Source organism: Scylla paramamosain, chromosome 23 (assembly GCF_035594125.1).
Source record: "Scylla paramamosain isolate STU-SP2022 chromosome 23, ASM3559412v1, whole genome shotgun sequence".
Classification (NCBI taxonomy): domain Eukaryota; kingdom Metazoa; phylum Arthropoda; class Malacostraca; order Decapoda; family Portunidae; genus Scylla; species Scylla paramamosain.
Genome location: NC_087173.1, coordinates 16,392,251 through 16,409,339, shown reverse-complemented (window position 1 = coordinate 16,409,339; position 17,089 = coordinate 16,392,251). Strand labels below are relative to the sequence as shown.

The window sequence follows — 17,089 nt, the reverse complement described above, 5'->3', positions numbered from 1 at the left end:
GGAGTGGTTGTCGTCAAGGGTAGAGCTGACCCCGGGGCCTCAGAGGTCGACCTATAGGCTTAGGTCAGCGTCCCCTTGTCCTGTGACTCACTCTTGCTACGGTTTCACATGGAGCCAATTTCTTGCTTGTAGGTTGAGTTCTTACTGTAGCCGCACCGGCTGGGCATCAATTGGCTCTCAGGTGATCTGTTTTACTGATCACACCCATCATCGTAGGGTCGAGGAAAGGCAGTTCTCCCTGACACGTTTATTGATGAGGTAGGCATGACCGTAAGAACTGCGAACAAGTTCTCGGTCTCAGTTTCTTACAAAATAACATTATACACGGATATTAAACACTTTCAACATATTACAATATTCATTAACAATACATGCAATTGACTTGGCACTATGACAATCAGTTTTTACTACAAAATTAAAGTATTTACCTCGGTCACCATCCTGCCCGTCTTTGTCTGAGTGCAACTTGGCCGTGAGTGATGCCCGCAGGCGACTAGCAGGTTAACCCCACACTACTAACAAGTGAGCATCGGCTTCGGTGCTTAATATAGCATTAAATACTGATACTTACACATATTACACGTTTTCATGCAAATAGAAAACTATTGAACATTTCACTTATAAATGACGAGGAATAATGACATGAGGTACATACGCTTTACATACAGTAACATATATATATATATATATATATATATATATATATATTATCACCACTCTCTTGGGGCGATCAGTATAATGAGACCTGTTTCACGATGACTCGATGTATTGATTGAATCGGTCAAAACCTGGGAACACAAGCAAATTCTCATAAAGACAAATATATATTGGTAATTTAACACACAGCCATATGGAATAGGATTATAGGTTTATGTTACTACACACATTGGCAGCTTAACAGTCTCAGTCTTACAAAATAAGATTACAAATTGTGCTTCTGTACACTCTTACATAAAACAGGCCATATATGTTACACTGAGTATATTGTAGTCAAGACACTCATGTGTTGGTGGGTCATTTAACTCCTGTAGATTGGAAATCACTCTCACTGCGAGACTCGTTCACAACGTCTGCTCCCCTCTACAGTATACCTGCTTCTGCCCCATGGCAGGGCAGAGTTGGGTGTCCCCTACACATGTTTCTTGTGTGGAGTCTTTGAAGTCCCTATCTGACCTCCATTAACCCAGCCGAGGCTAACTTTATCAGATCAGCAAAATATCTTCTCCCCATCCCATCCACTACCATCTCTCTCTCTCTCTCTCTCTCTCTCTCTCTCTCTCTCTCTCTCTCTCTCTCTCTCTCTCTCTCTCTCTCTCTCTCTCTCTCTCTCTCTCTCTCTCTCTCTCTCTCTCTCTCTCTCTCTCTCTCTCTGGGAGTAACAATATATATATATATATATATATATATATATATATATATATATATATATATATATATATATATATATATATATATATATATATATATATATCAGACATAATTGAAGCCAGCACAGATCCTTGTGAAACCCACTAATAACTTCTCTCCAAGTGGAACTCTTGTCTCTGATTATCACTCATTGTTCTACTGTTTAAAAAATCTTTCATCCAATCTAATAATTTTCCTTGTATGTCTTGGTTATATTGTTTGCCACTACTGTTTTGGATAAATTTAGTTTGCCACTCTTGTATCAGATGGGATTTGGTATGCCACTATTGCTACCTCTGTCTTGTTTATATTGTTTGTCACTACTGTTTTGGTTAGATTGTTGGTATCCACTGTATCAGATAGACTTGGCCACCACTATATTGATGAGATTCTTGGTATGTGGTGATTACTCTGGAGGACTTGGTAGTAGCTGGATATTTGTTGGTAGCGTGGAGGCCATGGGTAGTGGGTGGATTATGATAGACTGTGTGAGTAAAAGAACACAAAGTTAATGAGGGTTTTTGATTTAATGATAGATAGGATGTACACGCATGATACTGAGTCACAGGTTATGACAGATGTGACAATACTGATGTGCTCTCTCTCTCTGGACTGATTCTCTGTCTTACTGATGTGAACTCTGGACTGATATGAACTGATCCTGGCTACCTGTACAGGCTCTATTTATGCAAGATGAAGTGGATATAGACTATAGATATAGTCTCTAAGATGAAGAAATGACCAATGAGGTGCTTGGAAATGGTGTGAAGGAGCCAATCAGAGAGCTTCTTATTCTGGCCAATGACCAGGAAGGAATGACAAGAAGGTGATGCAGGTATTTTTCTTAAGGACTGGCAGGAATGTAGGGAAGGTGTGGTATTCCCTCGAGAGAGTGATAGGGAGGAGAAAGGTTCAAATAGACTGAGGCTGGCCATGTGGGCATGTGATATGAAATATATGAATGATGAATATATAGATATAATAGTAATTATGACTGATGCAACTGATATATGTATCCTTCCTATGGTCTCAAATTTTCATATTTATTTTCTGTGCAGCACCTTATCAAAAGCTTTCTTGAGGTCCAAGAAAACACAGTCAGCCCATCCATTTCTTTCGTGAATTATATACGTCTGTTCATGTAGAGTAGAAACCTATTAAATTTCTGGTGCACGATCTTCCTTTTGTAAAACCTAACTGTCTTGGGCTTAGTATTCTGTTTTCATCTAGATGTTTTTTCCATATGTCTATCCTTGATAATTTTCTCAGATTTTGGCTATGATACTTGTTAGAGATACTGGCCTGTAATTTGTTGGGTCCTCTATATTACCTCCTTTATATATTGTCATGACGTTAGCCTTGTTTCAGACTCCTGGTATTTTTCCTTTATTAAGAAAGCACTTTATTATACCATATACTTTGCTAGTTCTTCTTTACATTCCTTAAATGTCTAATTTGCAATTCTGTCTCGTCCGTGTAATTTTCTCCCATCTAGGTTCCTCTTTGGTTTCATTATTTGTTGTATGACTTCTTTTTCCATCTTTGTGTTTGCTCATCCTCATTCCAGCCATTCTCTCTGTAAAAACTTGAAAGTGCTCATTCAATCATGACCTTGGCCATTTCCAAGCCTTCATTGTACTCTGTATTATGCTGGCACAGTTTCTCTATTTCTTGTTTGTTTTTCAGTTTTCCATTTTCATATCTTTAGAAGAATTTTGGCTGGTCTTTACACTCCTCAATCATATTCTTCTCGTAATTTCTCTTCTATCTACATATTTGTACATACTCATTTCTTGCATTTGCATATTCTTGCCACTTCCTTGGATTTCCTTTTCTCCATCAATTCCATGCTCTATCTCTTCTTTCCTTTGTTTCAGTGTTCAGTGTACCTTCTATTAAAAAACTCTTATATTTGCCTTTCCATGTTTTAATCTTGGTACATATTTATCCATTCCTTTATTATAGATTTCTATCGGGGTCTTCCATTTTTCTTCCACACTCACTTCTTCCATATAAAACTCATCCCAATCTGGAAGTACTTTTTGAGTCCACTAAAGTTTGTTTTACTATATATTAGTCTCCCCTCTTTATGCTTCTCTTTCCTTCCTATGTTCATATCTTCTTTTAGTTCTAGTTCCAATAATATATGATCAGTTTTTCCAATGAGGTGTTTATATATAATTTCATCCAAAATCTCTGGTTCCTCCGTAAATATTAGCTTTAATCTTGACGGTTGTTCATCATTTCTAAATCTGGCATTGTCTTGGACGTACTGGGTCGTAGTGTGTTCCATCATCGTGTCTAGCAATATATTTCCCCATGAGTTCTCGCCACCTTCCATTGACATTTCCTCCCAGCATACCTCTTTACAGTTAAAATCCCCCATAATTACTGACTTGTTTTCTTCTTCTAGTACTTTCTTTGGTGAGAGTTCTGTATCACTTAACAACCTAGCATAACACTATGTAACACAATTTTTATCGTTGACAAGCAAGTGTTATTTTCTAACTCTTTTTCATTGCAAAACAATAAAAAAATATCCATTATTACTGTCAAACTTTGCTTTTGTGGCTTTTAAAATGAATTTTTGCCCCAAAATAGCTAAATTTCACCATTTTCACCATTTTTGGATAAGAAACAAATTCAAATGACAAAAATTTATTTTAGAATTTCTGAAACTAATTTTTAGGATTAAAAATAAAGTTTTCTTGATTTGCGTGAATACAACAAATCACTTTCACGTATGAGCCCCCAAATGCCTCTGACATCTCTGTTCAAAGTTCATTATTTCTTGGTGGAAGTGCTCCCCTCCTCAGAATATGCTCCCATATTTTCCTTGAAGTTGTTGAGGTGAGCATCTAGGATGTGGATCTTCAAGGACATTCTGCAGCCCATCTCACCATAGATTTTCACTAAAGCTTCAACCAGTTCCATATAGTTATCAACTTTGTTGTTGTCAAGAAAGCCTTGTACTACAGCAATGAAACACTCCCAAGCTTTTTTTCTCCTTTTCTGTGAGCTTCTGTAGAAATTCTGAGCACTCCATAATTTTCCTTAATTGTGGTCCAGTGAAGATAACAGCTTTCACCTTTGGCTCTGAAACCCTAGGAAAGAAGTCTTGAAAATATTTGAAGGCAGCAGATTCTTTGTCAAGAGCTGTAACAAACTGTTTCATGAGACCCAGTTTGATGTGTAGCGGAGGAAACAAAACATTTTGAGGATTCACCAATGGCTCATGTTTGATATTGTGTGCTCCCACTGTAGTGGGGGCTGCACTACTGCTGCTACAGCTTAATTTCATATTTACCGGTTTATTTAGGTTAGACTAGGTTTAATTAGTTTAATTAGGTTAGGATGCTAACAGCAAGAGGAAGATCAAGAATATGGCGGTGATCACAACAACAAGAACAGCAGCAATAGTAGGTAGCTCCCTATTTATTTTTGGTGGTAAAAGGCGGTATTTAGCCGTATTTTCGCTTTCCCCATTCAAAAAAAAACCCGCTTTCTTACCAGCTTGTATACATAAAAACCCTTGAAAGACATTTAAATTTACTCTCAACTAAAAGTAAAAATAAAATCTAAACTCCCTATACATGCTATGTTTAGCGCCTAAGAAAGACCCTAACTATTATGTTTTTGCACTTGAATGTCAAAACAGTACATAAAAGTATTTAATGTTAATTTATATTTCACTTTTCGATAAAAAAAGGACCGGACTATTGACATATTTTATGAGTTTAATTATGTACATGAGGCGAGTTCAGACTCGAACCCGCCCCAGGGATGTCAGTATAACAATGGTGGTGGCAGTTTGGCCAAGGAAAGAGGGTGGCAGCTTATTCAGGATAATTGGATGACACCAGTTTCTGCTTTGTGCAAAATTATTTTTAAAAATTCTGCTTATCCCTGCAAGCAGCTGTGGGGATGGTTGAGTTAGACTGAATGCAATTATCTTTATTAAATTCCACTCCCTACAAGCAGCTGTAAGATGACTTGGTTAAGTTGGTTGAATTCAGAAGGATTTGCTAAATTGTACCTACTCTCAGCAAGGGATTATGGAATGTCTGGGTTAGGTTATTAAGTTGAATGCAGAAAGATAAATTCCAGTTACTTGGACTGTGTGGTGAAAGATTTAATTACACATACACACTGCCAAAACACAATTTAAAATGGATCTCGGTGTCATGAGCTACAATTGCATTCCACAGTTAGCTTTATTTCATGCCTTATTTACATATTATGCCTCCTAATCTCAGGATACATCTTATATCTTATATGTGTGCCATCAATAACACTAATGACAGTGGGGAATTCTGCAGCTTGTATAGCGTGTTTGTCTCATAACTTCCATGAGAGAGAAAGAGAGAGAGAGAGAGAGAGAGAGCGCCTCAAGGGTTTTGGCTGATGGTTTGGTTGCATTGTACCGAAGTTTTGGCCTTTATTTATTTATTTATTTTTTAATGTAGGAAGGGCACCGACCAAGGACAACAAAAATCTAATTACTCCCTACAGTGCAATTTCCTAATACATTCCTCACAGGTTCTATCACATATAGTATATCACCAAAGGCAGGAAGAATTCTGTCGATCAGCTGAACGCTACTGTACTCTGGTAGGACGCCTCTCCTCTACTGAAAATTGAGGTGTTGGGCTGTCATCCTGCCGCCTACAAGTAATTTTAGGCGCTTAGGAGTACCCCTCACCACTCCCAGCCGCAAAAAAAGTCTTTTAGGTATTAAAAGTGATTATGTATTACTTTTAAGGAACGTTTAGCAGTAAAAGTAAAACTGATTACTTAAAAGTACTTTTAGCCTATTAAAAATGTTTATGTATACGGACCCAGGCCTCTAAGATTATAGGGGATAGGGCCGAAAACGATAGGAAATAGAACCGTGCGTGCCTTCTATAGGGGAGGGGGATGGGGAGGAAAAAAAAAAAAAAGCTGATTTCCGACGGAAAGGGTTACCAGATTAATTTAAAAAGTAAAAAAAAATATTTTCGTTTCCAAACTTGAGATGGGTAAGAAAACATTTAGCATATTACCAGTCTCCTTAGGGTCATTTTATCCGATAGCACATAATTTTCTTCAAATCCAAGAAAAAAACTAGTGACTACCGCTGCTTTTGTTTACATGCGGGGTCCCTCCCTTTCTAGAACGGGGCGGTCCTTCCTCCGTCACAGTTTAACGTTTTCTCGACCTTTTTAAGGCACTAATTACATATTTTAAGGGAAAGCACAAGTTTTCCTCCTCTCCACGTATTTACAACCTAGGAGAGCCTCCAACAGGTCCATTATGGAGTAGTACAGCGTGAAGCGTCAGCCGTATAGGCTGATGCTCCACGCGCTGTACTACGTTGGATTTCCCGCGCGGTGTGTGTGTGTGTGTGTGTGTGTGTGTGTGTGTGTGTGTGTGTGTGTGTAGACGCCGTCACGTCTGTAAGGGATCAGGATGACAAACGACCCAGTCGTTTACTCGCTTTAATGCGGTTAACCTGTAGTGACAATTAATTTGACATCAGCACGAGTATTGGAATACAATAAAACATCCGCATGCATGTAAGGCACATAAGCATCATAAAGAGATAACATTCCATCATAATAGAGAGCGATATAATAACCAAAATACATGATGGTTTACGCCTTAACAAGCTCTCAGAATAATAGACACAAATGTGATACATATAATAATATTCAATATTCAGTGTACTTTGACAACCAGAATGCAACACTTACGACTATGAGAATCGGCGTTTGAGGGTCTAAGGTTTATGGAGAAAGCAGAGCGAGTCACGACACCTCTCTCTCTGAAGCCTGGACACAATCTGCCCCCTTCTGAGGCCGCTGGGCCAGATATGCGACCTCGGGTGACCTGTTGTTCCCTTACAGAGATCCCTCTGTGTCTTATCTACCCTACGCGCCATGTCATCAACTTTACCACGTAAACACAACCCTCACTACCTCTCTACAGCTAAGCTAGTTCCTCCCACACAACTTCACTGCTGCAATTAACTACTATAATGAATGCAGTTTCCTTAGTTTCTACTCTTTGGCCCCGAGCACACTAGCCACTCTGTGGCACCACAAGTGGCCGCGCAAAGTGGCGGTCCAGAGCACACTAGCCACTTTTTAGAGCCACAAATTGCGACCACATGTGGCGACCACATGTGGTTATGTTTTGAATACCCGGCCACATTTGGTCGCCACACCTCACCTCTACGAAGTTTCCTGCATCACTGATTAGCAGCCACATGTGGTCGCCAGAGGTCGCTAGTGTGCTCTCAGCCAGCCACAAAACGCCGCCACAAAATGCGCTGTTTGTGGCGGGGACGAGCGACAGCTTGCCACAGTCGCGAGCCACAGACACAAGTGTGATCGACAAAGCTTGAAAACAATGGGAACCTATGGGAGAAAATATCCCCGCCACAAAACGCAGCCACTTGTGACTCTACAAAGTCGCTAGTGTGCTCGGGGCTTTTCTTTAGTGTTACACATGCTTCGTATTAGTCTCTCGCCTCCAGCCTCACAGGACCTTGTGAGGCGACACAGCTGGCGACTACAGTGTGTGTCAATAAGTAAATAAATAAATAAAATAAACAAAAGCGTCTGTTACACTGAAATGCTGGAGAGAGAGAGAGAGAGAGAGAGAGAGAGAGAGAGAGAGAGAGAGAGAGAGAGAGAGAGAGAGAGAGAGAGAGAGAGAGAGAGAGAGAGAGAATGAATTTCGAAGGGCATCAAACCAGTGTACCTGAATAAGAACACCATCAACCACCACCACTACTACAAATACCATTAACCAACAGTCATTTCTCTCGTCTTTCAAAGGAGGAGCAGCAGCTGTCTGACGTGTTTTACTCAGCCCTCCACCTCCACTCGACCCCGGACCCTTTACTGCAGCAGGCAGCGAGGAGGGCGTCGGCAGCAGTGATTGAAACAGGTTTGGAGGGAGCAGCCACTCAGGACACTCCCACTATGGATGAACTGCAGAAGGAGCTGAAGGATTTGTTTGAGGTGGACGAGGCTACCATGGTGCAGATCAAAGAACAAGCGCAGAAGAAAGATGTGAGTTTTTTTTTTTTTTTTTTAGTTTAGTGATATATGGTTCTTGTTTGAATAAGCGTTTATAGCTGTGATATACGAGAAATATATGATACTAAAAGCTATTTGAAGATCTGTAACTACATGAAAGGTGTGAGTGAGAGTTTAGTGATACGGTTGATTTGATTTAAGTGAAGTTTCATGGTTATAATGAACAAAACATACTTCTAATTTAAAGGTACTTGAAGAACTCTCTCTCTCTCTCTCTCTCTCTCTCTCTCTCTCAACATTAATTTAAATTATTAATTTGTATTGTATGGTGGTTGTGTGATACACACACACACTCTCTCTCTCTCTCTCTCTCTCTCTCTCTCTCTCTCTCTCTCTCTCTCTCTCTCTCTCTCTCTCTCTCTCTCTCTCTCTCATATAATTTTTTTTTCGATCAAGAAAGTAAAATTAAATTTTAAGTTATCATCCGGAGTTTTGCTCGATGTTTGTACTCCATAATGTGGAATTCGTCAGTCCCTTACTTTTTTTTATTTTTGCTTACTATCAAGATATTTCTTCTTCTTCTTCTTCTTCTTCTTCTTCTTCTTCTTCATATTATTATTATTATTATTATTATTATTATTATTATTATTATTATTATTATTATTATTATTATTATTTTTATTATTATTATTTATTCATTTATTTATTTACTACTTGATATTTTTAGGTGCAGTTTACACATTTTTGTCCTGATAATAATTTGCTTCACATAATTCACTTAAGTCGTAATAATGCAGCAATAATCAAAACACAAAATAATAGTCTAAATTCCATGTGTGTGTGTATGTATGTGTGTGTGTAGATAGGTAGGTATCTATCTATCTATCTATATCTATCTATCCATCCATCTGTCTATATATGTCTGTCTATCTATCTATCTATCTATCTATCTATCTATCTATCTATCTATCTATCTATATATATATATATATATATATATATATATATATATATATATATATATATATATATATATATATATATATATATATATATATATATATATATATATATATATATATATATATATATATATATATATATATATATATATATATATATATATATATATATATATATATATATATATATATATATATATTTTTTTTTTTTATGTAAGAGGGACATTGGCCAAGGGTAACAAAAATCCAATAAAAAAAAAAAAACCTACTGAGATGCCAATCCCATAAAAGGGTCCAAAGCGGTAGTCAAAAATTGAAGGATAAGTGTCTTGAAACCTCCCTCTTCAAGGAATTTAAGTCATAGGAAGGTGGAAATACAGAAGCAGGCAGGGAGTTCCAGAGTTTACCAGAGAAAGGGATGAATGATTGAGAATACTGGTTAACTCTTGCATTAAAGAGGTGGACAGAATAAGGGTGAGAGAAAGAAGAAAGTCTTGTGCAGTGAGGCCGTGGGAGGAGGGAAGGCATGCAGTTAGCAAGATCAGAAGAGCAGTTAGCATGAAAATAGCGGTAGAAGACAGCTAGAGATGCAACATTGCAGCAATGAGAAAGAGGCTGAAGACAGTCAGTTAGAGGAGAGGATTTGATGAGATAAAAAAAGCTTTTGATTCCACCCTGTCTAGAAGAGCAGTATGAAAGGAATCCCCCCCAGACATGTGAAGCATACTCCATACGTAGACGGATAAGACCCTTGTACAGAGTTAGCAGTTGGGGGGTGAGAAAAACTGGCAGAGGCGTCTCAGAATGCCTAACTTCGTAGAAGCTGTTTTAGCTAGAGATGAGATGTGAAGTCTCCAGTTCATATTATAAGTAAAGGACAGACCAAGCATGTTCATTGTAGAAGAGGGGAACAGTTGAGTGTCATTGAAGAAGAGGGGATAGTTGTCTGGAAGATTGTGTCGAGTTGATAGATGGAGGAATTGAGTTTTTGAGGCATTGAACATTACCAAGTTTGCTCTGCTCCAATCAGAAATTTTAGAAAGATCAGAAGTCCGGCGTTCTGTGGTTTCTCTGCGTGAAATGTTTACTTACTGAAGGGTTGGATGTCTATGAAAAGATGTGGAAAAGTGCAGGGTGGTATCATCAGCGTAGGAGTGGATAGGACAAGAAGTTTGGTTTAAAAGGTCATTGATGAATAATAAGAAGAGAGACAGGACAGAACCCAGAGGAACACCACTGTTAATAGATTTAGGAGAAGAACAGTGACCGTCTACCACAGCAGCAATAGAACGGTCATAAAAGGAAACTTGAGATGAAGTCACAGAGAAAAGGATGGAAGCCATAGGAGGGTAGTTTGGAAATCAAAGCTTTGTGCCAGACTGTATCAAAAACTTTTGATATGTCCAAGGCAACAGCAAAAGTTTCAGTAAAATCTCTAAAAGAGGATGACCAAGACTCAGTAAGGAAAGCCAGAAGATCACCAGTAGAGCAGCCTTGATGGAACCCATACTGGCAATCAGATAGAAGGCTGTGAAGTGATAGATGTTTAAGAATCTTCCCTTATGCAGGAAATTAAAGCAATAGGATGGTAGTTTGAAGGATTAGAACGGTCACTCTTTTTAGGAACAGGCTGAATGTAGGCAAACTTCCAGCAAGAAGGAAAGGTAGATGTTGACAGACAGAGATGAAAGAGTTTTGACTAGGCAAGGTACAAGCACGGAGGCACAGTTTCGGAGAACAATAGGAGAGACCCCATCAGGTCCACAAGCTTTCTGAGGGTTTAGGCCAGCAAGGGCATGGAAAACATCATTACAAAGAATTTTTAATAGCTAGTATGAAGTAGTCAGAGGGTGGAGGAGAGGGAGGAACAAGCCCAGAATCGTCCAAGGTAGAGTTTTTAGCAAAAGTTTGAATGAACAGTTCAGCTTTTTAGAAATAGATGTGATAGTAGTGGTGCCATCTGGTTGAAATAAAGGAGGGAAAGAAGAAGAAGCAAAGTTATTGGAGATATTTTTGGCTAGGTGCCAGCAGTTACTAGGGGAGTTAGATCTTGAAAGGTTTTGACACTTTCTGTTAATGAAGGAGTTTTTGGTTAGTTGGAGAACAGACTTGGCATGGGTCCGGGCAGAAATATAAAGTGCATGAGATTCTTTTGATGGAAGGCTTAAGTACCCTTTGTGGGCCGTCTCTCTATCAAGTATAGCATGAGAACAAGCTGTGTTGAACCAAGGTTTGGAAGGTTTAGGTCGAGAAAAAAGAGTGAGGAATGTACGCCGCCATGCCAGACACTATCACCTCTGTTATGCGCTCAGCACACAAAGACGGGTCTCTGACACGGAAGCAGTAGTCATTCCAAGGAAAATCAGCAAAATACCTCCTTAGGTCCCCCAACTAACAGAGGCAAAACACCAGAGGCATCTTCGCTTAGGGGGATTCTGAGGAGGGATTGGAGTGATAGGACAAGATACAGATATGAGATTGTGGTCGGAGGAGCCCAACGGAGAAGAGGGGATGACAGCATAAGCAGAAGGGTTAGAGGTCAGGAAAAGGTCAAGAATGTTGGGCATATCTACAAGACGGTTAGGAATACAAGTAGGGTGATGCACCAGTTGCTCTAGGTCATGGAGGATAGCAAAGTTGAAGGCTAGTTCACCAGGATGGTCAGTGAAGGGAGAGGAAAGCCAAAGGTGGTGGTGAACATTGAAGTCTCCAAGAATGGAGATCTCTGCAAAAATGAAGAGAGTCAGAACGTGCTCCACTTTGGAAGTTAAGTAGTCAAAGAATTTCTTATAGTCAGACGAGTTAGGTGAGAGATATACAGCACGGATAAATTTAGTTTGAGTGATTCTGTAGTTGTAGCCAGATGGTGGAATACTCAGAAGATTGAAGAGCATGGGCACGAGAGCAGGTTAAGTCATTGCGCACATAAATGCAACATCCAGCTTTGGATCGAAAATGAGGATAGAGAGAGTAGGAGGGAACAGAAAAGAGGCTACTGTCAGTTGCCTCAGACACCTGACTTTCAGTGAGGAAAAGATGAGGTTTAGAAGAGGAGAGATGGTGTTCTACAGATTGAAAATTAAATCTTAGACTGCAAATGTTGCAGAAGTTAATGAAGAAAAAGTTGAGGGGGGTGTCAAGATACTTAGGGTCATCAACAGAAAGGTAGTCCGACCTGGGGACATTTATGGTCCCCTCCCCAGATGGGGACTCCGAGGCTGGTGTAGGGATCACCATGAATTTTGAAATTTTGAGTGAAGTGTTTGTGTGCTATTAGGTGCTTGTAGTTTTGTGTGGAGGAAGAGAGTTGTCTTTAGAGGGCAGGCTATGACTGCCCCCTTGTGTTGTGAGACACAAAGGGAAACGTGCAGTGAGGTCACAGCTGGGTTTAATGATAAGTTCACAGCATCCCCACATCCCGTGCTTTAGACCTCATTGGGAGTAATTATATATATATATATATATATATATATATATATATATATATATATATATATATATATATATATATATATATATATATATATATATATATATATATATATATATATATATATATATATATATATATATATATATATATATATTGTTAAATGAACAGACAGATAGAATGACAAAGAAATTAACATGCTAGATTGAAGCAAATGATAAACAACAAACAAAGCAAAAGCAGATGATGGATGAGAGAGAGAGAGAGAGAGAGAGAGAGAGAGAGAGAGAGAGGTGGTAGTAGTAGTAGTAGTAGTAGTGTCATACCACATCTGCTGCCAGCTTGTCACTCATCACCCTCGCCCCTCTCCCCCTCCCCATCCAGTCCCCACACATCACTCTACACGTCAGCGTGCATGAGGCGACGGATCTGAAGCCCAAGACGCCCAGAGGTGATTACTGATGAGTGTTACATAAATTCTTACTTCTATATAACCCTTGTTCTCTTCAGGTAACTGCACCTGTGGAGTTTATCATTCTGGGCATTTTTTTTTTTGGATTAATGAGTTTTCTTTCACTTTTGTACACTTTTTTCTTTACTTTTGTTCTTTATTTGATTAGTTTTTCTTTTTTCTTATTTTTAGTTTTTATTTGATTAGTTATCTTCTTTCATTTCAGTACATTTTTGTTTCTTTGTGTTTGTTCTTTACTTGATTAGTTCTTGTCTTTCCTTTTTGTACATTTTTCATTTGTCCTTTATTTGATCAGTTTTCTTCTTTCCCTTCCATACATTTTTTTTTTGTCTTAACTTTCGCTCTTTGAGTATTTTTTTTATCTTACCACTGCCTTCTTCCCTTCTGTACAATTTATTTCTTCATCCTTTTCTCCATTATTTTAATTGTATCTGTTGACATCACCCTGCATTATGTTTTTTTTAAAATTATACTTATATTCCTGACCGTCTATGGGATACACCCAACATTCTTGACCTTTTCCTTACTTCTAATCCTTCTGCCTATGCTGTCACCCAATCTCCATTGTGCTTCTCTGTATCGTGTCCTATTGTTCCAATCCCTCCTTAGGGCCCCTGTAAAGCGGAGGTGCCCTTCCTGGCCCCAATCCTTGGAATGCTCATGGACCTGATTGTTCTTCAAAACTGTGCTTGCACCTTGCCAAATCAAACTCTTCCAACTCTGTCTATCAACATCTACCTTTTCCTTCCAGCTGGAAGTTTACCTATATTCAGCCTATTTCTAAAAAGGGAGATTGCTCTAATCCCTCAGACTACCATCCTTTTGCTTTAATTTTCTGCCTCTAAAGTTTTTGAATTACCCTCAGCAGGAAGATTTGATTTCCAAACTACCCTCCTACGGCTTCTATCCTACTTTCTATAACTTCATGTTAAGTTTCCTCTCTGACCGTTCTATTGCTGTTGAGGTAGACAGTCACTGTTCTTCTCCTAAGTCTATTAACAGTGGTGTTCCTCAGGGTTCTGTCCTGTCAGCCACTCTCTTGCTGTTACTCTTTAATGATCTTCTACCAAACTTCTTGATCTATCCACTACTACGCTGATGATACTGCCCTGCACTTTCCAATGTCTTTTCATAAACATCCAACCCTTAAGGAATTAAACAGCTCATGCAGGTAAGTCACAGAACACCTGACTTCTGGCCTCTCAAAAATTTCTCATTGGGGCAGAGCAAACTTAGTATTGTTCAACGTCTTGAAAACTCAATTCCTCCATCTATCAACTCGACACCACCTTCCAGATAACTATCCCCTCCTCTTCAGTGACAGTCAACTGTCCCTCTCTTGTACGGTGAACATCCTTGGTCTGTCCTTTACTTATTATCTAAACTGGAAATTTCACATCTCATCTCTACCTAAAACAACTTCTATGAAGTTTGGTGTTCTGAGTTGTCTCCCAGTTTTTCTCATCCCCACAGCTTCTAACAGTGCAGGGGCCTTATCTGTCCATGTATGGAGTATGTTTCACATGCATGGGGGAGATTCACTCATACTGTTCTTTTAAAAAGGGTGGAATCAAAAGCTTTTCATCTTATAAACTCCTCCCCTCTAATTGACTGTCTTCAGCCTCTTTCTCATCGCCATAGTGCTGCATCTCTTGCTATCTTCTGCTGTTTTAATACCAGCTGCTCTTCTGATCTTACTAACTGCATGTCTCCCCCCCTCCCATGGCCTTGCTGCACGAAACTTTCTTCTTTCTCTGTAGCCGCACCGGCTGGGCATCAATTGGCTCTCAGGTGATCTGTTTTACTGATCACACCCATCATCGTAGGGTCGAGGAAAGGCATTTCTCTCTCTGACATTTATTGATGAGGTAGGCATGACCGTAAGAACTGCGAACAAGTTCTCGGTCTCAATTTCTTACAAAATAACATTATACACTGATATTAAACACTTTCAACATATTACAATATTCATTAACAATACATGCAATTGACTTAGCACTATGACAATCAGTTTTAACTACAAAATTAAAGTATTTACCTCGGTCACCATCCTGCCCGTCTTTGTCTGAGCGCGACTTGGCCGTGAGTGATGCCCGCAGGCGACTAGCAGGTTAACCCCACACTACTAACAAGTGAGCATCGGCTTCGGTGCTTAATATAGCATTAAATACTGATACTCACACATATTACACGTTTTCATGCAAATAGAAAACTATTGAACATTTCACTTATAAATGCCGAGGAATAATGCTGTGAGGTACATACGCTTTACATACAGTAACATGGCTCCCCTAAATTGTGTAACAATTTACCTTAAATTAAGATTACTATGTACCTTAAAACTAGGATTAGCACATAATATGTTTTGTTACACTGGCTCCTTGGCGGGGATGTTCCGGTCTATTATTATGCATTAACTTCTAACAGCAATACTAGACTATGTATTGGCCTCTCTATGATGGTCCTGTTTGCCTTTATGTGTCTTCCCTGGTTGTCGAGATTACAGTCTGAAACCAGGACCTTAACCTTTCTTACTAGGCCATCATGATCATGAGATACTTCTGTTACTCTTCCCAGTTTCCACTGGTTCCTTGCTAAATTCTGATCTTTGATGATAACTATGTCATTTACACTGAGATTCCTCTTTGGTGTTGTCCACTTATTTCTAAGTTGTAGGAATTGCACATACTCCTTTTTCTACCTGGACCAGAACTGGTTGGCCAGGTATTGTGCTCTGCGCCATCTCTTTATGCAGTACAGGTCCTTCTTAATGAAAATGCTTGGAGGAGGCAGTACTACCTTTGTTTTCATAGTTAACAAATTACTGGGTGTCAACGGTGTAGGACTTTCTGGGGAGTTAAGATGGTCCACAGTTAGGGGACGACCATTAACTATGTTTTCTGCTTCAACTAAGAAGGTTCTCAGATCTTGGTCATCTAACTGGGTACCATGCTGATCAAGCAACACAGAGAGTACATTTCTCACTGTGCGTATCTGCCTCTCCCAAACACCTCCCATGTGACTGGAATTGGGTACATTCATGTTAAAAACAATCCAGTCACACTGATCTTTCATGAGTTCTTGTCTGACTTTATTGTTATTTAATTCTTTCAAGCATTTCTTATACTCTGATTTGGCTCCTACAAAGTTAGTTCCTTGGTCACATCTCAACTGTCTTACAGGCCCTCTTCTTCCTACAAAGCGACGGTATGCACTTAGGAAGGAACTTGTATCCATGCTGTTGGCTGTCTCTATGTGCACAGCTCTACATGCCATGCAAGTAAAGAGCACTCCATATCTTTTAAGCTCTTTACGCCCCTCTTTGATATAGAAAGGGCCAAAGAAATCTACTGCTGAGTATGTAAAAGGAGGTGATGGTTCTAGTCTGTCAATAGGCAGGTCTGCCATCTTCTGTCCCTGTGTTGTACTTCTAACCTTACGACAGATAATGCACTTTGAAATGTGCCTTGATACTAGGGATGATCCTCCTACTATCCAGTATTCACATGACCTGATTTCATTTAAAGTTATGCCCCTGCCTTGATGATTTGTCCTTTTGTGATGGTGGCATATTATCAGCTGGGTTATGTGAGATGTTTTGGAGAGGATGACTGGATGTTTGGATTCATCTGTCATATTAGAAAGCCTCAATCTTCCTCCTACTCTCATGATACCATTTTTGTCAATGTAGGGATCTAACTTATAGAGGGAACTGGTCTTGTCTATCACTTTTGTTCCCTTGCCATTGTCTCCTTTAATTAAAGAATTATGGTTAGCAGATGATTTCAGTACA

At 39.2% G+C, this 17,089-nt stretch overlaps 1 protein-coding gene and 1 long non-coding RNA gene across 17 annotated transcripts in view; one reads left to right on the top strand and one right to left on the bottom strand.

Annotated features, from left to right (window-relative positions):
• Window positions 1-17,089, top strand: part of LOC135112281 (protein unc-13 homolog D-like) — a 149,296-nt gene that overhangs the window by 8,603 nt on the left and 123,604 nt on the right. For 12 of the 16 annotated variants that reach the window (XM_064026570.1, XM_064026572.1, XM_064026579.1 and 9 more), the window contains 2 exons: window positions 8,229-8,465; window positions 13,209-13,275. In XM_064026570.1, the coding sequence (XP_063882640.1) occupies window positions 8,229-8,465; window positions 13,209-13,275 (304 nt within the window). Of the gene's footprint in view, window positions 1-4,593; window positions 4,827-5,971; window positions 6,139-7,960; window positions 7,979-8,228; window positions 8,466-13,208; window positions 13,276-17,089 lie in introns of those variants that run through there. The other 4 variants (XM_064026575.1, XM_064026580.1, XM_064026581.1 and 1 more) reach the window with 4 other exon arrangements.
• LOC135112283 (uncharacterized) lies at window positions 1,599-7,817 on the bottom strand. Its single transcript, XR_010274258.1, has 2 exons — window positions 7,140-7,817; window positions 1,599-1,891 (listed from the first exon to the last, which is right to left on the bottom strand). It is a non-coding gene; the product is annotated as an uncharacterized LOC135112283 (long non-coding RNA).